This window comes from Panthera onca, chromosome A3 (assembly GCF_046562875.1).
Source record: "Panthera onca isolate mPanOnc1 chromosome A3, mPanOnc1 haplotype 2, whole genome shotgun sequence".
Classification (NCBI taxonomy): Eukaryota; Metazoa; Chordata; class Mammalia; order Carnivora; family Felidae; genus Panthera; species Panthera onca.
In genome coordinates this window covers 139,651,407-139,673,568 of record NC_138341.1, presented here as the reverse complement: position 1 = coordinate 139,673,568, position 22,162 = coordinate 139,651,407, and the positions used below count along the sequence as shown (strand labels likewise).

General features: G+C 56.2%; 1 protein-coding gene across 4 annotated transcripts in view; it reads left to right on the top strand.

Annotated features, from left to right (window-relative positions):
• Positions 1-22,162, top strand: part of ZBTB46 (zinc finger and BTB domain containing 46) — a 62,818-nt gene that overhangs the window by 17,019 nt on the left and 23,637 nt on the right. For 2 of the 4 annotated variants that reach the window (XM_060622367.3, XM_078443851.2), the window contains 2 exons: positions 9,274-10,242; positions 20,803-21,087. In XM_060622367.3, coding sequence (XP_060478350.1) covers positions 9,306-10,242; positions 20,803-21,087 — 1,222 coding nt within the window. In that variant the 5' untranslated portion in view covers positions 9,274-9,305. Of the gene's footprint in view, positions 1-483; positions 1,735-9,273; positions 10,243-20,802; positions 21,088-22,162 lie in introns of those variants that run through there. The other 2 variants (XM_060622371.3, XM_060622381.3) reach the window with 2 other exon arrangements.

Below are 22,162 nucleotides of genomic sequence, written 5' to 3'. Positions count from 1 at the left end.
ACAGGGACGAGAGGGAACAGAAAGCGGCAGAGGAGGGGCCGGAAGTGGGGGCTGTGCCCACAGACCCGCAGCCGGGGCGGGGGGGTGGGCGGCTTTGCATGTTGCATGTTTAGACGCTGTCGGCTGCAGCGTGGAAACTGTGAAGTTCTCCAGCAACTCCCGCTGCCTGTGGGTTCTCACCAGAGAAAATTCGGGTAATACCACTTCCCATGTCGCCGGCCACCAATGACCGTTCGACGTGTAAGAGTCTGATCTGTAAAATGATTTTTCATCGTGGGTGTCTTCACCTCGAGTTGTTCAGAACATAGCAAACCATCTAAGCACTTCACAGGGTGGGAAATAACATCTGCGTGGGGAGGACAGAGCTGAATTTCAGGGCCGCACAGACTTCCGCAGAGGAGCATTTCCCTGCCGACTGACCGGTGGTGTTCCTCGGCGGGGGGCATGGTGTCTGCGCGAGTCTCCCCCACTGCCTCCTCGGGGGCCTATCTGTCCCCGTGTCTCCGTCCTGCACAGACACCATCGGTCCCATTGGACTGGGGCCACCTGGTGACCTCGTGTGAACCAGCTACTCTGCAACCACCTGTCCCCGAGTAAGGCCACGTTCTGAGCTCTTGGGGTTAGGGTTGCAACGAACAAACCTGGGGGGACAAAACCCACCCCACCACACGTGGTGAGAAAGCTCAGGTTTGTGGTTCACGAAAGCAGATTTCTAATGGACTTCGCGGAGGCATAACTTGCACACAGCAAACTGCCCTCATTTAAAGTGTCTCTCTGTGGGTCTGCACGTACTTGGGTGCCAGGGACACCATCGCAGAGGATGCGTCCCTCAGCGCAAGGTCCCTGAGCCCTCAGGACTCCGCCCCTTCGCCGGCTGCAGCCACTGCCCTGCCTCGCCCCGTGGATCAGTCTGCACGTTCTAGAACTCCGGTAGAAGGCGGTTCACGCATGCTGCTCTGTGTGGCTTTTTTCACTCAGCACGACCACCGTGAGATCCATGCGTGTCCAGGAAAGTGACGTTTGGGCTGGAGGTGCGCGGAGACCTTCCTGCCAGGTGCATCCCTGTGTTGGAACAACACTTACTTACCGGTTTGCCTGTAATGTGCGCTTGGGTTGTTTCCGGGTTTTGACTGTTACGACTGTCTGTGTACGAGCCCTCGTGTGGATCTGTGTTCTCGCTGCATTGGAGTGGTTGGGTCACCCGCTGTTCGTTCAGCTTGTGACGACACCGGTGAGCGTTTCCCAAGGAGGATGCGTCCTCTTAGCTTCCAGCACCCTCGCCAACATCGCTGTGGCCCCGCCGCGGTGGTTGCTGTTTGCACGGGTGAGCGGGGTGCAGGTGAGCCAGTTTTGTGATGTGTCTGTTCAGAATATGGCCCACTTAAAATATCACAAAAGTAACTACAAATGGGGTTTTTAGGGCCGTCAAGTGGGCGCTGATGTCTGCACGGCACCCTCTCTCCTGCGGGGAGTTTCCGTGGGCAGCACGTGGCCCGTAGAACCACAGTGGTCCAGTTCTAGCACTGACGGTATTTCCCTCCTGCTTTAAAACAAGGTTTGTCTGTTAGATTCCCTTTTTTTTTTTAAGCAGGCTTCACGCCCTGTGTGCAGCCTGACACAGGGCTTGAACTCACCACCCTGAGATCAAGACCTGAGCTGACATCAAGCATTGGACACCTAACCGACGGACCCACCCAGGGGCCCCTAAGGAGAAGGTTACATCGAGCTTAGCAGGTGCGCACAAGTCACAGGCGCGAGGTAGGAAGGTGAGGTCGCATCTGTCGTGAAACAGGTTTGCCCGTGTGTTTGTGATGGACGTTCACGTCTCACGCGAGTTCCTCATTCGATACGGTCTTTCGTGAGTGGGGCTCAGGGACCGGCCCTGGGGGAGGATCGGGCTGGCCGGGGGGGCCCCGGGCCCCTGCGCAGACTGGCTATTTCACGTTTTCATGGGAGCCTGTGGTCTTCCCGGTGGAGCTCCTTACGGTTGAGGGAAGAATTGATCCCACCCCGGTCCCTGGACCTTGAATACACGATGCCCCCAGTGAAGGGTGGCATTCACGGTGGCCTTCAGAAATCGTGGTTCTTGTGCATTTTGAGACATGCTGATGCATTTGGACGTTACCCATGAAGCACCAGTAGTCGTGTGACAGGTGAATGAATGACAGACATGTGTCTTCAACAGGCTGGCTTCTGCTGGTAACTTGTAAGGATGGCTTTCTGGTTGAGACGCCCTTATCTTCACACACTGGAACGTACTCTGTAACTCCCAGGGTGACCGGGGATTGGGGTGCTCTGTACCTTCAAGTTGGGGACCGGTGAGGGAGCTGCCCTGCCCTCAGCATCCTCGACGCCAGAATCGTGGACCGACAGGACACGCTCCCATGGGTGGGAGGCGGTTCCGGTGCTCGGCTTGGAGCGTGGTTTACTTTGTGCTGGAGCCGTCGGAGCCGCATCCCTGCCCCGAGGTCCCCGTGCCGAGCAGAGTCATTGGAGCCAGCACAGGGCACGGGGTGCACGGGAGTGCAGGGCTCGGTGCCACACGCAGGCACCTCCGTTGGCCAGGGCCTTTGCGTCCTCGAGCTTCAGTTCTTGCCTCTTGGGGACGCCCTCCACCTTCCCCAGAGGCTGCGGGATTGCAGGTGGCACCTGAGTGTCATTGCACACGTTGTCTGCCCAGAAAGGACCCTCCTTTGGTAGGAGTCTCGCCGGTGACGTGGTGAAGTCTCGCTGTGCCCCTGGTTACCCACGACAGGGGCTCCCGAGGCCCCATCGAGCCCCCAGCGCTGCAGGTGACATGACCTTTGAAGCCCGGTCTGGAACGGGGATTCAAGTTGTTTGGGTGCCAAAGCGTTAGGTTTCGTGAGTGATTCCGTGAGAAGCGAGTGTCTGCAGATCAGGAGGCTGTGAATAGGTAGTGGGGGGCCCAGGGGAAACGAGGATGGAAGTTTGGAGAACAGGCAGGGGGAGGGTGTAACTTGGAGGGGTGCCTGGAGCTCCTTTGTGGCGTCTCGGACGCCAGCCCTGCGGTCTCCCCCGGCCCTCAGACCCCTGCCTCACAATGAGATGGAACCCTGACGGGCTGCAGGCTCCTCTTTGAAAGGGCTCCTTCCTCACACGGTCCCACGCAGCCCCCTGACTTCCTGAGGGCGCTGTGGGCTCCGTGCGGGAGCACGGGTGGTTCCGAGGGGACGGTCGGGTTACCTGTCCACAGGTGTGTGTCTGTGGCCAGGTCTGTCTCCAGCAGGTGGTGTACTCGGGCTGGGCGGGCGGGGGTGCCGCCGTCCGTGTCCTCGAGGAGAAGCCCTGTGGGCACACGCTCTCACCTCGAGGCTGTGTCCCGTCTGGACGCCGTAGACCTGACTGGCCGTGTCGCCCAGGATGCTTCCACTTTTAGGGTCGCAGCAGCTCAGAGCAGGGGACAGCCACCCCCTGCTGTCGTCCAGCAGGTGGAACCCCTTGGGCACCTTACCGATGCTGAGAGGTTATCCATTTTGTAACGAAAATTCAGCTGTTTTCCTGAAGCTTCTCCGGGCCTGGGTACGCCCCATGTAGCCTTGATATTTTCGTAGTATTTCATGTACCCGTGATATTTCATTTCGTTTCGTTTCGTAGCATTTTCAGGTATTTTAGATTCCATTTCTTTTTAGTGTACATTTTTCCCTGATGAAAATGGTCTGGTTTTTCTGCTGCATCGTACTGTCTGTGAAGTACATAGCTGATATTTAAGCTCCCCTAATGGAGTAAAAATTTATTCCACAGTTTTCTGTGCAAGTTGAAATTATCTTAGCAGTACAGATCCTGTGTGGTGGTCATTGCCTCAGTGAAATGGAGTTTTCTGTTGCTTTCGTTGCTTTTCCTAATTCTTACAGAGCCCGTTTTGCTGGTGAGTAAAGAGACTTGTTGTTCATCTAGGAAACCAGGGGGTGAAGCAGCTTCCTGACCGGCACTGGTCACCTGAGCTGTCAATGCTCCCATCACGGCCGGGAACCGGGTACCACTTTGTGTGGACTTCAGGCGTTAAACTGATGCCTTTTGTTTGCGTGATGGTTTCCCTTGACTTGAGGCACATTTCTGACCTTCTGTCCCTCCATGTCTGAGTATCTGTGCATGTAAAGCCGGGCGTGAGGGGTGAAGTCACACCTGGGCAGAATGTCTGTTCCCAAAGCCTCTTCCCGTCCCACCTCAGACAGTCTGGGGTCGGGGGGGCAGCGCCCTGGCTTAGGGCCCACCTCAGGTGGCTCTGAGGTACTCCAGACAGAGCGCCCGTGGTGTTTTCTGTGACCGCGGGAGCCCTCCCTGCGGCCCATTCTGGACATTCTTCGTGTTTCTTCTTTTTGGTGGCCAGTCCTCGTCGGGGACAGGGTCGGCTGCTGGGACCACAGGTGGCCAGGCCTCGTCGGGGACAGGGTCGGCTGCTGGGACCACAGACCCCACGGAAGGTGCGAGCAGCATGTTCACTTTTGACTTTGGTGCTGCGCCCGCTGGGGCAGGGCTCGCACCCCCGGCGCTGCCCCGAGCTGTGCGCGGCCGGCCAAGGAGAGGGACCGGGTGTCGGGAACCCCCAGGACCCGGCCATCTGAGGGAGACGCTCTTCCTGCCCATCTTCCCGGCCAGGGAATGTGAAACGGGACAGTTATTTTTTTAATTTAATCTTACGGCCACTAAAACATAAAGGAGGCTAAAAATTAAGAGTGTCAATTTCAACATTTCCATGAAAGCAATGATGGTTTTTAGGTAAATATTAAAGGTTATCCTTGCACTTCTGAGAAAGCAAACAGAATTAAAAATACAAATTTTAAAAAGTATGCCAGATGAGTTAGAATATATGTTCATGAGTCTGTGAGTCAAAATCAGCAAGAATACAGACTTTACTCTTGTTTTTTAGAAAGTAAAACGAACCCCATGTTACATCCCCCTCCCGCTCCTCTCCCTCCCTTCCTAGATGCATCCCAGCTCGTAAATTTTGTGCTTCGCCAGTTACTTTCTCTAATAACCATAGAATGGCAGCCAGCATGGTGCTCGGTGGTGTGGACCTTCCTGTAAGAGTTTGTAGACAGTGACTCACGCGATCATAATAACCAAAGGGCGAGTGCGGTTGTTGTTGTCATTCTACAGATGAAGAATTTGAAGCACAGAGAGGTCGAACAACTTCCCCAGGCCACACAGCCAGTGCTGCCGGAGCCAGCGCTCCGGTCCGAGCGTGCCGACGCCGAATGGCGCGCGCGCATCTGGACTCACGGACAGAAAATGGCCGCTGAGCCTCCAGAACAAGCGGTGTTTTGTGCAAGCCCTCTCGTTACTTTCAGTAAACGTTGCCACTCGTAGCCCTTTGCAACGTGACATCTTCATGAAATATTTTTGATTCTTGTTCTTCGTGACATAGACCTACTGTGTTTAACCGCTGTGGGGCCTTGTATTCTCCGCTTGTGGTACAATTGTGTGTTTCTCTCTACTCTCCTGGGGAACATCTCTCAGCACGTATAGGTACAACCCGTATTTTGTGATGAAAATGTTAAGATCCACTCTCTCGGCGGATGCAGTTTTTAACCATTAGCAAAATTGAAGTCAGCGCCGTGAGGACACAGGGTAATCCTAGTTTCAGGTGTACGATACCGTGATCCGACGATCCCATGCGTCGCCCTGCGTTCGTCGTGTCAGGTGCCCTCCTTCACACCCACCACCTGTTCCCCCGTCCTCCCACCCACGTCCTCTCTGGTGACCATCAGTTTCTTCTCTAGAGTCAAGTCTCGTTCTTGGTCTGCATCGGTGTTGTTTCTTACATTCCACACACAAGTGAAATCATATGGTGCGTGCCATCCTCTGGCTTATTTTGCCAGCGTTCTACTCTGCAGCTCCGTCTGTGTTGTTACAAATGGCAAAGTTTCATTATTTTTGTGGCTGAGTAATATTCTATTATACATATAAATACCACATCCTCCTTATCCGTTCATCCCCGATGGACACTTGGGCTCTTTCCATAGCTGAGCTGTTGTAAGTAATGCTGCTATAAACATCGGGGTTAGGGTGGTGTAGCCTTTCAAATTAGTGTTTTTGTATTCTTTGGGTAAATACCCAGTACTGCGACTCCTGGATCATATGCTATTTCTATTTTTAGTCTGTCGAAGAAACTCCATACTGTCTTCCACTGGCTGCACCAGTCTGCATTTCCACCAACAGCGCACGAGGGTTCCTTTTTCTCCACACCATCCCCAACGCCTGCTGTTTCCTGTGTTGTTGGTTTTAGCCATTCTGACAGGTGTGACATGATACCTCATCAGGGTTTTGATTTGTATTTCCCTGATGATGAGTGATGTTGAGCATTTTTTCATGTGTCGGTTGGCCATCTGGATGCTTCTTTGGAGAAGTGTCTATTCATGTCTTCTGCCCGTTTTTAAATCGGGGTATTTTCTTTTTAGATATTGAGGTATTTAGGTATTGATGCTGTGGCCGATGTCAGAGATGTTACCGCCTGTGCTCTCTCCCAGGATTTTTATGCTCTCATGTCTCCCATTTAGGTCTTTCATCCATTTTGAGTTTATTTTTGTGTCTGGTGTGAGAAAATGGTCCAGGTTCGTTCTTCTGCGTGTCGCTGTCCAGTGTTCCCAGCACCACTTGCTGAAGAGACTGTCTTTATTCCACTGGATATTCTTTGTTCCTTTGTTGAAGATGAGCTGACCCTATAGTTGCGGGTTAATTTCTGGGTTTTCTATTCTGTTCTGTTGATCTATGTGTCTATTTTTGTGCCAGTACATACTGCTTTGATGACTACAGCTTTGTAATTTAGCTTGAAGTCTGGAATTATGATACCTCCAGCTTTGCTTTTCTTTTTCAAGATTGCTTTGGCTTTTGGGGGTCTTTTGTGGTTCTGTACAAATTTTGGACTGCTTGTTCCAGGTCTGTGAAGAGTGCTGGTGGTATTTTGATAGGGAGTGCATGAAATCTGCGGACTGCTTTGGGTTGTACAGACATCTTAGCAGTGTTCTTCCAACCACGAGCATGGACCGTCTCTCCATTTCTTTCTGCCCTCTTCAGTTTCGTTTAGCAACGTTTTGTAGTTTTCAGAGTACAGGCCTTTCATCTCCTTGGTTAAGTTTATTCCTAGGTATCATATTATTTTTGGTGCAATTACAAATAGGATTTTTTAAAGTTTATTTATTTATTTTGAGAGGGCGAGAGCGTGTGAGCAGAGGGAAGGCAGAGAGAGAGAGGGAGGGAGAGAGAGAATCCCAAGCAGGCTCCGTGCTGTCGGCGCAGAGCCCAACATGGGGCTCGATCCCATGAACCATGAGACTATGGCCTGAGGTGAAATCAAGAGTTGGACACTTTACCAACTGAACCACCCAGGTGCCCAGGATTGCTTTTTAAATGTCTCTTTCTTCTGCTTCGTTATTGGTGCTTAGAAATGCAACGGTTTTCTGTACATTGACTTTGGATCCTGCGACCTTATTAAATTTGTTTGTTTTAGTAGTTTTTTGGTGGGGTCTTTAGGGCTTTCTGTATTTGGTATCATGTCGTCTGTAAATAGTGAAAATGTCACTTCTTCCTTACCAATTTGGATGCCTTTTGTTTCTTTTTCTTGTCTGATTGCTGAGGCTAGGGCTTCCAGGACTGTGTTGAATAACAGGAGGGAGAGTGGGCATCCTTGCCTTGCTCCTGACCTTAGGGTTGAGAAGCACTCAGTTTTCCCCCATCGAATATGATGTTGGCTGTGGATTTTTCATATCCGGCCTCTATCATGTTGACGTCTGTTCCCTCTAAACCTACTCGTTGAGAGTTTTTATCATGAGTACATGTTGTACTTTGTCAAATGTGTCTTCTGTATCTGTCGAAATGATCGTATGGTTCTCATCCTTTCTCTTATTGATGTGATGCATCACATTGATTGATTTGTGACCGTTGAACCACGTTGCAGCCCAGGAATGAGTCCCACATGATCGTGGTGAATGATTTTTTTTAATGCACTGTTGGATGCGGTTTGCTAGGATTTTGTTGGGGATTTTTGCATCTGTCCATCAGGGATATTGGCCTGTAGGTCTCTTTTTTCTGTAATGGCTCTATCTGGTTTTGGTATCGGGGTAATGGATTTTAGAGGTGACTTCAGGTGGTGTTTGGATACGTATTGTAATGACCAAAGGAAGGTGGGTGTGTTGTGACAGCTCTGAGTCAATAAAGAAGCGTTGGAGGTGGACCCAGCTGAGTCCTGGGGAAGCAACCCTCACGGGAAAGAGGCCAGTGACCCTACGCTTGGCCAGCTTAGTTCTCTCCCATTAAACACACGTTGACATCTTTGGTGAGAGTTCCTGCTTGACTAACCAGCTGGAAAATGGAGTATTTAAGTGGGAAGATCAGTCTCTAACTACCTTGTCTTTCTCAGGGAGTGTTATGGGGCGGATGTGTCTCAGACCATGACCTAATTTGGATATAATTAGTTAAGATGACGGAGTAGGGTGTCCAATATTACTGGTGTCCTTGTAAGAAGGGGACACTGGGACACAGGCTTCCAGGGAGAAGGTGGGTGAACGTGAGAGCAGAAACTGGAGATTCTTCTCCGGCCGAGGACTGCCAGCCATGAGCAGAAGCGGGGAGATGCCTGGAGACGTCCTCGCCCGGGGCCTTCGAGGGCCTCCAGGCTGCGTGAGAATCTGGTTCTCTCACAGCCCCTGGCCTGGGGCACGGGGTTCTGGCCGTCCTGGGAAGGTGATGCCGGCAGCAGAGGAAAGGAGAGCATGGCACACGTACCAGGAGGGCGCCGACCAGAGGGCTTTCCGTCGGGAGCCGCTGGTGCCTCTGGGCGCTCGGGCCCTGCAGGCCTCTGGCCTCGAGCTGGTTTGAGCTGGAGTTTTGGAGGCTGCAATGTCTGCTTCCGGGCCTTTCTGCTGCGTGGGCGTCGCTTGTGTAGGAGGCCTTGTTGCGTCTTTAAAGATACGTCCTGGAGGGTGAGGGTGAATCTCCCTTGGGTTATGTCACCGGGATTTTACGTTTGGGTGGGAACCTCGCTTCGGCCGCCGACGGGCGTTTGCCTTCTTTGTGGCCCGTTTGCTGTCTGTTCCGAGAGGCAGCCAGTGCATGTGGGGTTCCGTTCAGGACTACGTGTCCGTTGTGGTCAGCCTGGAACCCAGAGCCCTGCTCGGGTGCGTCCCGCCCGGTGGCCGCTCGGCCAGACAACTGCCGTCTCCTCCGCCCGCGCACAGCGGCGCGGCACTCTGCCTGACTCCCGCGGGCGTGTTTCTGCCGGCCACCTGGGTAACTGTCCCGTTCTCGCCCCCACAGAGTCCGTAGAGGAGCAACAGCAAGGCTTCCAGATGAACAACCGAAAGGAAGACATGGAGATTGCGTCCCACTACCGGCACCTGCTGCGGGAACTGAACGAGCAGCGGCAGCACGGCGTCCTGTGCGATGTGTGCGTCGTGGTGGAGGGCAAGGTCTTCAAGGCGCACAAGAACGTCCTGCTCGGCAGCAGCCGCTACTTTAAGACGCTGTACTGCCAGGTGCAGAAGACGTCCGAGCAGGCCACGGTCACGCACCTGGACATCGTCACGGCGCAGGGCTTCAAGGCCATCATCGACTTCATGTACTCTGCCCACCTGGCCCTCACCAGCAGGAACGTCATCGAGGTGATGTCCGCCGCCAGCTTCCTGCAGATGACGGACATCGTGCAGGCCTGCCACGACTTCATCAAGGCCGCGCTGGACATCAGCATCAAGCCCGACGCCTCGGACGAGCTCTCCGAGTTCGAGATCAGTGCCCCTCCTGGCAGCAGCACGGATGCCCTCATCTCGGCCGTGATGGCGGGAAGGAGCATCTCCCCGTGGCTGGCCCGGCGCACCAGCCCCGCCAATTCTTCCGGAGACTCGGCCATCGCCAGCTGCCACGAAGGGGGCAGCAGCTACGGGAAGGAGGACCAGGAGCCCAAGGCTGACGGCCCCGACGACATTTCTTCGCAGCCGCTGTGGCCCGGGGACGTGGGCTACGGGTCTCTGCGCGTCAAGGAAGAGCAGATCTCCCCGTCTCATTACGGAGGGAGTGAGCTCCCTTCCTCCAGGGACGCGGTGATACAGAACTCTTTCTCGGAGCAGGCTGGCGGGGACGGCTGGCAGCCCACGGGTCGCAGGAAGAACCGGAAAAACAAAGAGACGGTCCGGCACATCACACAGCAGGCGGAGGGCGATAGCCGGGCCGGCTCCCCGGTGGCCCCTTTCCTTCCGACGTCCGGGTGGCCATTCGGCGGCCGCGACTCAAGTAAGCCTTTTGTTTTCGTGGGCGGGGCTCAGACGCTGGCGGCCCAGACGCGCTGCTTGTGCTGCAGGGGAACCAGTGTGGGCCAGCCTCACACCGGGGCCTCCCACGGGCCGCCTCCTTTTGCAGCAAATTATGTGAGTGCAGGGAGTGTGACTCTGGGTGCCCCCGTGTCACTGGTGCACAGAGGCCACTTGATGATGTAGGGCTTCTCTGTCGCCGAGGGGTCAGTAGCTGGAAAAGTGGGTGACGTCTGGTGCGGGGCAGTTCGAGGGTCTGTGTTCCTTTATCCAGGGAGTCTTTCGTCAGCACTGCTTAGAACTTAATTTTAAGAGGTTGAAACGTGAAAATGTTAAGCGGTGCAAAAGTGCATCAGGTGAGGTGACGTGAAGGTGGGTTGGGACGTGAAGGTGGGTAGGGGTCGGGACCCCACCCCACACCTCAGACCCTCACGGTCCCGTGGCCTCAGCTCTGCGTTTTCTGTCCCCACACCGGGGTCTTGGTCACTGTTGTGAGTGTTGGACAGGCCGTCACACGCACCTGTTTTATCCCTGGTAAAAAGCTTGTCTTCAGCTGGGGGGACTTGAAGGCTTCCGGCTGAAAAGCCCCCCTCGCGAGGAGGGTTGTTTCCTTGTTTCCAGTAAGTGCGGGTCCAGTGGTTCAAAGTAACACATTTCTTTTCTCGCAGCCGCTGGGCGTTGCTGTGCTACGCGGGGAGGGGGCGCTGAGCACGCGTCAGACCCTGTGTGTCAGGTTCAAGGTGGCTCTAAGCTCAGCTTTGCGGAAGCTGGTCCTCGCACCCTGGATGGTAGTTTTGTGTCTTGTCTCCCAGACAGTGGCTGATACGTTAAGTGTTTGCTGAAACACCAGACACCCTCCTGGTCCTGGGCGCGTAACGGCTGCTGTTACGCCGCCCTTCCAAGTGGCGGACTGGGGGGCAGGCTCCCTCCACCCCCAGCCCAGCCCCGGGTGCACTGGGGTCCAGAGGCTGAGGAAGGGTCTTCGTGGGAACAGAGTTGGTCCAGAGCAGGACAGAAGCTTCTTAGCAAGTTCTCGTCCAGGGGAGGCCCCTCTGGGAAGGTCACAAATCACCTGCAACACGAGAACGGACAGGCGTGAAGGCAGCAAGCTAGGGTCATAGCCCTGAAAAGTGTCACAGTTGCCAAGCATCCTGTGCTTGGGGGCAGGAAGGAAGCTTCCCAGGCAGGGCCGGCGGGCCCCTGGACGTTCTGGCTCCCACGCTCAGCTCTCCATGCGTTAGCTTTTATTATCGTGGTGAGATATATGTGCCGTAACCTCTACTGTTTTAACCATTTCTGAGTCTATAATTTATTGGGATTAAATACGTTCACACTGTTATGGCAACCATCGTTACCATTTATCTACCAGACCGAGACTCTGTACCCGTTGAACGGAACCTCCCCGAGACACGCTGTCACCTGTGTTCGTTGTCACTCTCTGTCACTGTGTGTTCCCAGCCCAAAGCACAGGGCCAGACCCCTGAATGCTCAGTTCAGGTTGGTCGAAACACAGCCTTTCGACCTCGGGCTGGATGGCTCACTGCCGCGGGGGTGTCCCGGGCGCCCTAGGGCAGCAGCAGCTCTGACCTCCGTCCACTAGATGCCAGTAGCCACCCAGCCCTAGTCTGGTGACAGCAGAAGTGTGTCTGGACGTTGTAAAGGTCCCTGATGGGCAGCACCCCAGAACTGCTGGAGGTTCACTGAAGAAGAAGGTTAAGTGTCTGAGCTGCTCGAAAAGCCATCTCCCTGCTGGCTGTCTGTAGGGAGAGGACACTCCGTGTGCTCTAAACTGTTTATAACCTCTCACCGGCTCTGACCGAAATCTGAGAAGCAGTCTGTGGTATATGACCTAAGGACAGCTGCTTTGTGTCGAGCCTTCTGGGCCGGTCGGTGCCGCAGTCCCGTCCTGGCGAGTCCAGTCCTGGGTGTCGAGGGCCGCCCAGCAGGCTGTGACGCCGGGGGGGCTTGAGGTTGAGGGCCCATCAGCGCAGTAAGGAATGTGCTCTCCTCGGGCCTGTAGGTTTGGGGCTTTGAGTGCAGTAGTCAAGCAGAAGGTGTTTTTAGATTCCAACAAGTGACTTCGACCGTGTACTTTTGTTAATGTCTTAAATCCCCTGGGTTTCCAAGGCAACTGTGAACAGCTTCTGTTAGATTATTCTGAGCTGCTGAGGCAGGGATGTGGGGTTGGAGGCTCGCATAGGGTGCTTTCTGCCCTTGGTGGTGGTGGTGGTTTATCCCTCCATCCTGGCCCTGGGGCTGGGCTTGGAAGCTTAAGTTGTGATCCCCAGTGGGGGCCGGTTTGTTTCCACTAAAGATTCCTTACCTCTTAGGGAAGAATGCCTTTAAATTCTCCTACTTGCAGGAGCAAAGGCCCTGTTCCAGAAGAATTGTCAGGTGGTTTTCGCACATCCCTCGGAGGCTCAGTGCAGGTGCTTGGATGCTCGGCTTTGCCGCCAGGCCCGCCTGTGTCCCCGGCTTGGCTTTGGCGATTCCGAGGCCTCTTTGAGTTGGAGAGTGATTTTTTCCAAAAGGGCCAAGAGCATGTGAACCTAGTGGCCTCCGAGGTGTCGTTGGAATTCTCTCGTACGGTCACTTGTGTGGCAGCTCGGGGGGAAGTGGTGTCCACACGCGCAGGTAGGTTGCACGTACTCGGCCGCGTCCTCCTCGGGCCCCGGCCTCCCCCCTCGCGTGCGACCCCACGGTGGCCGCAGACCCCCAGGAGGCGATCTGTAGCCGCTGGTTCACAAGCGGGAACGGGAAGGGCCCAGGCGCTCGTCCTAATGTCCCACACACGGCCTAAAAAGTTCTGCCAAAAAAGAGAGTTCTGGAGCCAGGATAAAATGGGTCTGCTTTGTAAAGTAAATAAATGTTTCTGCCTGAACTTCTGTAAAGTTGGATCTTGACATAGTGGGATCTTGAAGAACACGTTTGGGTGGGTGAAGGTGGTCTCTGTAGGCTCCCAGCTGACCCCTCACGCCCTTGCAGCGTTTCCTGGGCAGGGAGGGGGCAGGTGTACCACCTGTCAGGCCGAGGTCGTCATGGGGGCTGCAGTGGGGGCACCAGATGGGAGGGGAGACATCCCCCGCTGCCCGTCCTCAAGTACGTGAGGGTGCGGGGTGGGGCTTGTTCGAGAAGCGGTGAACCTTTCGAGTTTGTCTGAGTTTCCCTGCATGTCGTGTCGTGACCCGCCTGCAGGAGTGAAGGGTGAACCGAGCGCCAGGCTCCCTGATCCTCTGGTCAGTCTGTCCACTTCCGCGACAGGTGCCCTTTCCGCTGCCGACAGTCCAGCATCCGGCTCAGTGTGGTGTTTGTGACTTTTGGGTAGAAGAGCCTGAATGAAAAGCGGCAGCACGTCTCTGGGGCTGGGACTTTGGCTCCCGGACGGGTGGGCCCGTTCCCGAGACCCTGTCACCCCTGCCCTTCACCCCTTCCTCAAGAGGTGGAGCCCATTGTAGCTGCCGCCCGAAGTTTCCCCTTCCGACAGGAGCAGGACCGTGTGGAGCCGGTGCCCGCTGGCCCTTTGCTGTCTGGCTGGTGGCAGGTGGCGCCCTCGTGGTTGCGGTGTTGGGCGAGAGCGCGAACCCTGGCGGCCGTGCCAGGAGGTGGCGGGAAATGCTGGTGACTCAGAGCGGGCCGAATGGTGACAGGAGCCAGCTGCCTGCGCGGTGCGGTCTTCTGGGAAGGGGCCCCGCGGGTGGAGGAGCCTGGGGGTCGTGTCCTGTGACCTTTGGCTCATCCACGCCCAAGGCCATGATCTTGAATCACTGTCCTGATTCAAGACCCTTATGAACTCGGCTCTGCTGAGCTGCTGGTGTAGCTCAAATGCAGGTGCTCCCTTTGCGTCTGGATTTTCTAGAATATCGCATTCGTGAAGGATGAGTCCTTGAAGGGCTCTCACGGGCATCAGGCTCAGCCTGGTGCCTGAGGGAGCTGGGAGGACGTCCCACCTGGAGCCACCAGGCGGACGAGCCGTAGCGTGTCCTGGGCTGCTGCAGGTCAAGGCGGACCACGTCGTGAGGCCGTGGCAGGCTGGAGCCAGAGGAGAAGGTGCTTCTGGAAGCCCCAGGAGTCAGGCAGCACTCCAGGCTCAGGCGACACAGGGAGCCCAGCAAAGGCTCGCACTCAGGATCCCCGAAGTGCGGCCCACGAGGGAGCGGGATCTCAGTGGAATGTGCTTGAGTTGGTCTGATTGCCATTTTGTTAGGCAGCCGGGGAATGTGTTTTTGCACGACCCGTGAGCACCTCGTTGTGCTCTAGGGTTGTGCAGAAAGGAGCCTGTCCCCTCTCCGAGTGCAGGGGGCCGCCCCCAGCAGCTTACCGGAGCTCAGGCTCTCGTGCCTGTCCCATCCGCAGGGAGCCTCCGCTGCTCTGTGGTCGGTTCGCAGACGTGTAGCCGTCTCACTGGATCCTGTCTCGATTTGAACTTGAGGGTGATTCCACCGCATGAACGCGCACTGTCCACTCCCGTGCCGATGCGGATGGCTCCGGCTGCCTCTGGTTTGGGCTGTGACAGTCACTGCCGCCACACCTTCCAGCGCTTCTGGACGTGCTTCTCCTGCTGTATTCTGGAGGTGCTTCTCGGGGGTGCGGGGGTTTCCTACAGCTGCCACGAGAAGTTACCGTGTGCCCCGTGGCCTCACTATCTTCCAGCTCTCAGAAGTCGGGGGTGGGGTGGCAGGGCTCCTGCGTTCCTTCTAGAGTCCCCAGGGGAGGACATTTCCTGGCCTTCTCCAGCTTCTAGAGGCCCTGTCTTCCTTGAGTCCGGCCCCCCCCCCCCCCCCCCCCCCGCCGCCCTCTTCCCCTTAGAAGGACCCTTGTGTTGACACGGACCCACCCGGATAATCTGGGACAGTCGTCCACCTCAGGGCCCCTAACTCCATCCTTTGTGCCGCATGAGGTCGCCCACTCACAGGCCCTGGAGATGGGGACCTGGACGTCTAAGGACCGCGATCAGCCTACCCCATGGCGCATACGTGTAATTAGCAAGGTTTTGTGGTGAAAATTGCCATTCTTTTTTTCTGTTCCTTGAAGCATGATATGCATGCAGTAAACTGCACAGATTTCGAGTGAACAGTTTCGGGTTGAACAATTTCTTGTTTCTCTCTCTAACATTTTATTGGGGAAACATTTATTCTTAGAGAAAAGGTAAAAAAAAAAAAAAAGAAAGAAAACGAGCACGTCTACCAGCCAGATTCTTCACTTAACGTTTTGCTACATTTGCTTTATTGTATGTTTATTCACCTAATCGTCCAAAAACACATCTTATTTTTGGTGCCTTTCAAACTACCTGGCAGATCAGTATACTTCATTCCAGAGCACAGCAAGTTTTTCATTGGGGTTCAGCCCGTGTGCACACTCCCACGCCCTGCACGCACCAGGCCCGCCGCACCCCTTGACCAGCCTAGACAAACGCGTGCGCCTGAGCCCCCTCGGAGCAGAGTGTCCCCTCCGCCTCCGGCCATCGATCCCTGCCCCAGCCCCGCGGCCCCTAACCTGACTTTTTCTGCCGTGGGTCGACCTAGCCTGTCCAGCGCTTTGTCTGGACGATACCTCGCGTCCCACGAGCCACATCACGGAGTACGCGCTCCCCACTCACAACCGCATGGCTGTGCCTCGTGTCCCAGCCTCTTGTCTGGGAGAGCCACCTGCCAGCCACCTGGCACCTGGGCAGTAGCCAGGTTTTGCTGTTGTGAGTGAGACTCCCGCGAACACTTTCGGCAAAAGCCTGTTTTGTGGACGTATGTTTTCATTTCTCTCGAGCGAATACCTCGGAGTGCAGTGGCTGGGTCTCAGAGGACAGGTGACTTGAGCTTTATAAGAAGTTGCCAGACTTTTTCCTGAGCGTCCGCACCCCCCACATCCTCCATAGCTTGGCGTGTTGTCTTTTTTTCTTTTTTTCAGTTTATTTATTTTGAGAGAGAGCGCGAGAGAGCATGAGCAGGGGAGGGGCAGAGAGAGAGGGAGGGAGAGAGAATCCCAAGCAGGCTCTGTGCCGTCCACGCAGAGCCCGACGTGGGTCTTGAACTCACAAACCGTGAGATGGTGACCTGCTGAAACCGAGAGCCCTTGCTCACCTGACTGAGCCCCCAGGCGCACCACGTGTTGTCTTTTTAATTGTAAGTGCCCTAGGCGGTGAGTTGGATGAGTTTTGACAACCTCGGACACCTCTGCCATCTGGATAGAGAACACTTTCACTGCCGGGAAGGACCCTCCTGCCCTTTCCACTCACCCCCCCCCCCCCAGACACGGACAGGACCCGCAGACCTCCCCCCGCCACAGCCGCCACCAAGGACCCCGGGGTGCTGCCCTCCCCGATCTTTGGCAGCCGGCAATCTGCCCGCGCGTCTGGGATTTCCGCTTGCCTGTGAGGTTTTTGCCGTTGCCGTGGGTGTCAGGGGTCATCTTGTATTTCCAGAACTAGAATTGGTGTTCTGTTCTCCGGCTGTCACCCCCGTCCTGCTGGTGGACGTTGGGTCATCTGGGCGGTCTCGGGTGCGACGAGGAGGCTCCGGGGGCGCGCTGGGAGGCCACCGTGCGGACGTGCGTTGGGTCCTCACGGGTGAGCTCCGGGGGCTGGCACTTGAGGCTCTCGCTGGCCTCGTGCGAGGTGCTCTCTGCCGTGCATCATCCTCGAGGCTGGAGGTTGTTCCTTGGTAAACTTGCAGCATTCTAGAGCGAGTGGCGTGGCTTCTCCTCCCTCCCCTTGGCGGCTCCCTCGTGGGCCACGTGGTTGCTCTTGTCTCCCTGTTTATCAGTCACTCGCGTGGCTCTCGTTGCGAGGGTCCCACCAGGCTGGCTTGTGCCGTCAGGTTTGAGGCTTTGGCTGCGGGGAGCCCCGCTTGGACCTGCCCCCGACGCTCTGTCTGCTTTGCCCAAGTGTCTACTGGAGTCTTGAGGGCCTTCCCATCGCAGCTGAGCGTCCTTGCTGTGTTCTGGGCGCAAGGCCCTCACCAGGCGTGTGCTCTGCAGACGTTCCCCGTCTTTGTTTCATGTTTTCATTGAACGTTGTTTTGGAGGAGCACGCATTTCACATTTTGATGAAGCCCGAATTGCGGACTTTTTTCTTTTACGGCGCGTAGTCCTTGGGTCCTATCGCAGAAATCTCTGCTGAGCCCTGTGTGCTTTTCCTGGAAGTTTGACAGATTTCGGTGTGACGCTCCGGTCTGTGGTTCGGATTGATTTTCGTATGTAGGTGCCTCGTTCCGATACTGTTTGCCAGAAGCTTGTCTTTTACCCACTGAATTACCCTGCTGACAGAGTGAGGAGGTAAGTTCTAGATGAAGTGCACACTTAATCTTTCTGAACTGGATTGTACCCTATTCGGGTGTGATTTGGGCTGTGACCAGCTGCTGAGGGGGGTCGGTGCCCTGGCGGTGCTGGCCGTCCATCCCACTGGTGGTGTTGGCACAGGGCACACACTGGGTGCCCGTTTGGTGGGCGAGACAGGGCTGTGACATCTACACCAACACTGTCAAACGCACCTTGTGAGCATTTTTAGGAATTGTGAAGAGTGGAGGTTTGGGGAGACGTTCGAAAACGGGTGCTGGCTCTCGACCAGACCTGCCCCCCAAGACGCCCTGGTTGTGAGGTCAGCGCCCCTCACCCTCCCGACCCTCCTGCCTCCACGACAGCCGTGTCCCCCCAGACTCTAGGCCTCGCGTGGCTGGAACCCACTCTTTCCTCTTCCGAATCTGCTCATACCCCACTTTGCAACTAACACTGCCTGATCTAGTTTGATCATTTAAACATTCTGCTTATTTTCATCATAATCTCTTTTCTGCTTTTTAGCTAAAGATTGTGATCTAAATTTTCAAGTATTAAGATGTATCATTTGTAGAAGAGAAAAAAAACACTGTATTTCCCTGTAGAATAAAACCTTTACATTTAACATGTAGCCCTTACAATTAAATGTTGGTATTTTTAATCCTGTTTGCTCCACTTATTAAAAAGAGGTCGGTGGGGTGCCTGGGTGGCCCAGTCAGCCGAGCATCCGACTTCGGCTCAGGTCATGATCTCGCGGTCCGTGGGTTCGGGCCCTGCATCGGGCTCTGTGCTGGCAGCTTGGAGCCTGGAGCCTGCTCTGGATTCTGTGTCTCCCTCACTCTCTGCCCCTCCCCCACTCATACTCTGTCTCAAAATAAACATAATAAAAAAAAAATTTTTTTAAGTTGCCCCAAAACTCAAGATGATGAAAACTATCACTTTTTATCAAAAAGATTCACCTTGTTGGGGCGCCTGGGTGGCTCAGTTAAGCACTGGACTCTTGATTTTGGCTCAGGTCATGATCTCACAGTCGTGAGATCCAGCCTGAGTCAGGCTCTGCACAGATAGGCTCTCTCTGCCCCTCCCCCCACTCACACATGTGCGCGCTCTCTCTCTCTCTCTCTCTCTCTCTCTCAAATAAACAAACTTAAAAAAAAAAAAAACTCAGGGGCGCCTGGGTGACTTGGTTAAGCGTCTAACTTCAGCTCAGGTCATGATCTCGCAGTTTGTGGGTTCAAGCCCCGCGTCGGGCTCTGTGCTTACGGCTCGGAGCCTGGAGCCTGCTTCGGATTCTGCGTCTCCCTCTCTCTGTGCCCCTCCCCTGCTCAAGCTCTGTCTCAAAAATGAATAAACATTAGAAAAAATAATAAAAGAGGTTGGCATCAGGAAGTTACCCTGCGCGTCTTTCTGTCGCTCATGCAGCTGGCGTGTGGTCACTTCTCTCTGCCACACACGTGTGACGTGTCTGCCGGGAGCCACGTGTCATGTTGACGCCGTGTCCTGGGGGCAGGGTCTTCCTGGAATCAGAGCTGTTGTCAGTGTTCTGTCCAGAGGCAGCATAGCTTGTGTGCCACCCACACGTGTGCGTGTGAGCGACTGCGTCTTGTCTGTGCATTCGGGGGGGTGTGAGTGAGTGCGTGTGCACACAAGCGTGTGACGGTCCCAGATGAGGGAAGACCCTACGTTACTAACTTACAAGTGAATCTTGGGAACTCAGCCCGCTTTTCAGACTGAAGTTGGACGCTTGGTGTGCTCGCCAGCTTTTTCTAAACAACGTAGCCTGAGTCCAAGGTTCAGGCGGCCTCCGTCTCACGCTCCAGCCTCCTGGACGTGGCGTTTATTCCAGAACCTCCTTGCACAGATGAGCCGTAGCCCGGGGTGGGGGCGTCCTTGCCAGGCCCGGGATGTGCAGGGTGGCCCGTGTGAGGGGCGCAGAGGGCTGCTTGAACATCTATCCTTGAGGTTCCTGGTGGAACTCACCGGGGCTCAGAAGGGTCAACGGCCCGCACGCACCGCCTTGGCTTTCCGGGCCTGCGACCGGGACAGCGTGTGTCAGTGCCTCGTGCCTTTCCGCGGCTGGGCAGTAGTCCCCCGTGAGGATGGGCCGTCTCGTCTGCCCGTCAGCCGCTGCTGGATGCGGGCCGTTTCCTCTTTCTGACTGTTGTGACCCATGTCACTGTGAGTGTGCACGTGGGTCCCCACCGCTCCGGGCACCGGCTCCTCCAAGGGGCGTCAGGCTCTCCCCCAGCGGCCGCGCCATGGGACGATCGCAGGGGAGAAGGCTCCGGTTCCCGCACGTCCTTCTCGGCCCTCGTCACCGTCTGACACTTGGGGTGCAGTGGCCTCGCGGTGTGGCTCGGGTGCGTTTCCCTGAGGACTGAGGGTGTCGGATGCTGCTCACCGGTCATTTCTGGATCTTCTTTGAAGGAGTACCTACTCAGGTCCTTTGCCCACTTTAGAATTGGGTTGTCTCTTTATTGAGTTGGAAGCGTCGGTAACTCTTCTGAACAGGATCTCGAGTCGGATCTGTGGTCTGCAAACATTCTCACGGCTTGTCGTCTTTCTTCCTTTCCTTTTTTCAAAAGAAAATTTAAAGTTTATTGTGGGGGTGGGGGACGTGGGGGACGGAGAGTGTCGAGCAGACTCCGAGCGGCCAGCGCAGAGCCCGACACGGGACCTCGAGGTGATGATCTGAGCTGGAATCGAGTCAGACACTCAGCCGACTCAGCCCCCAGGTGCACCCCCTTTTTAAACTTCTGAGCGGACTCCACACCCGCCCTGCGGCTTGAACTCAGGACCCCGAGATCGAGTGTGGCTTGCTGCTCCGACGGAGCCATCCGGGAGCCCCATCTTCTCGCTTCTCCATAGCCTCCTCTGAGACGTCGGAGGTGTTAGTTTTGCCAGAGCCCGATGTGTCCGTCTGTCGCTGGCACTCGTGCTGTCGTATCCCGGAGCCCATCGCCAAAGCTGAGACCCTGGGGGTTTTCCGAGAGCCTGTGCTCGTGGCTCTTCGGTCCTGGACCCCTGCTCCGTGTCGCCTCTTCTCTGAGAGGACAGCCCCTGTCCCGTGTCCCCCACCGTGCTGAGTGGAGCTCCCGCCCGAGGCCGCGGCCTCGCCGCCGTCCCGGGGCAGGCGAGGGGCCTCCGCCAGCAGGACGGGGGTGGGCTTGGCAAAAGCAGCCGGGTGCTCAGCCCGCCACCCTGGCTTCTCCTAAACGTCCTGTTTCCGATTGGAGAGTCTTAAATGACCTGCGTGTCCTCTGTGTGTTTGCTCCCCCAGGCGCGGACCTGACTGTCGCCGAAGCCAGCAGCTCTGACAGCCGCGGGGAGAGGGCTGAGCTGTACGGCCACGTGGACGAGGGTCTCCTGGGAGGAGAGGCCAGCTACCTGGGCCCGCCCCTCACCCCCGAGAAGGACGAGGCACTGCAGCAGGCCGCCGCGGTGGCCAACCTGCGGGCGGCACTCATGAGTAAGAACAGCCTGCTGTCCCTCAAGGCGGACGTGCTCGGGGACGACAGCTCCCTGCTGCTGGAGTACCTGCCCAAGGGCACCCACTCTCTGTCCCGTAAGTGCGTGGCCGAGTGCAGAGGTGGTGCGGGAGGGGTGCGCACCGCGCGGCGGGGGGCGGGGGGAGGGGGTGGTGACCGCTCTGGCCTGGGGTCACGTGGTGGAGAAGGTGGTTGACGGGCGGTTGTCAGGGCAACGGCAAGTACTTGTTCGAAGGCTTCAGGCCGAAATCACTGAGCTGCTGGCATCTGAGCCAAAACCCACATCAGGCTTACGAGTGTGCCCTGGGCGCCCCGAGCGCGCCGTCTGCGAGGTGGGACCCGCAGGGGGCCTTCGTGCGAAGGGACAGACTCGGGCTCCCTCTGCTGGCCCTGGTCCCACCTCAGCGTGCCTGTCGTCCGCAGGGGAGAGATGTGTGCATATCCTTGCTTTGTCTCCGCTAGATGATGCTGGTCACACGTGGTCACACGTGAGCGTTTAAAGGCCTAGGGTGCCCACTCCGTAAATGTCTCCGGCCGAACTCCAGTTGTCCCGAAGCAAATGACAGACCAGCCGGAGAAGCAGCTAAAGGGGCAGCAGAGCCGTGGGCCCCCGGGCCGTCCTTCTCCCAACCAGACTCGAGGGCATTTGGCTTTTACATGTAACCGGCCATGAGCCACACACGCTCTGGGTGCCAGCCCGAGAGCGAGCCACACACGCTCCGAAGATCCATTCTGGGGGCGCTCGGGGACCGTGGTGGCCACCCAGTGCCCTGGAGGAGGCAGCCGCACTGTCTCTGGCCGTCCTGCGATCAGCGCACAGTGTGGTTAGTGCACCCCGTGGGCGCCGGAGGGGACAAGGCCCGGGGGGCTCCCCCCACAGCGGGAGGCGCTGAGTGTAGCAGGGGTGCAGGGGCCTGCGGTGCGAGCGTGCGGGGCACGAGAGACGGCCCGCGTGGACGCAGCGGTCTCCCGAGCGCCACTGCAGGAAGTAGGTCCATCGTCTGTGTTCGGGGTTTGGGAAGGGCAAACTGTTTTCATGTTCAATGTAAAAAAGCAGTATTTTTACAACTCTGTTTTCGTGAGCGCTGAAATTTCCTAAGATTTTGTGTCGGAGTGATGAAAATCGCTATGGCTAATAAAGACTAAAAGTGG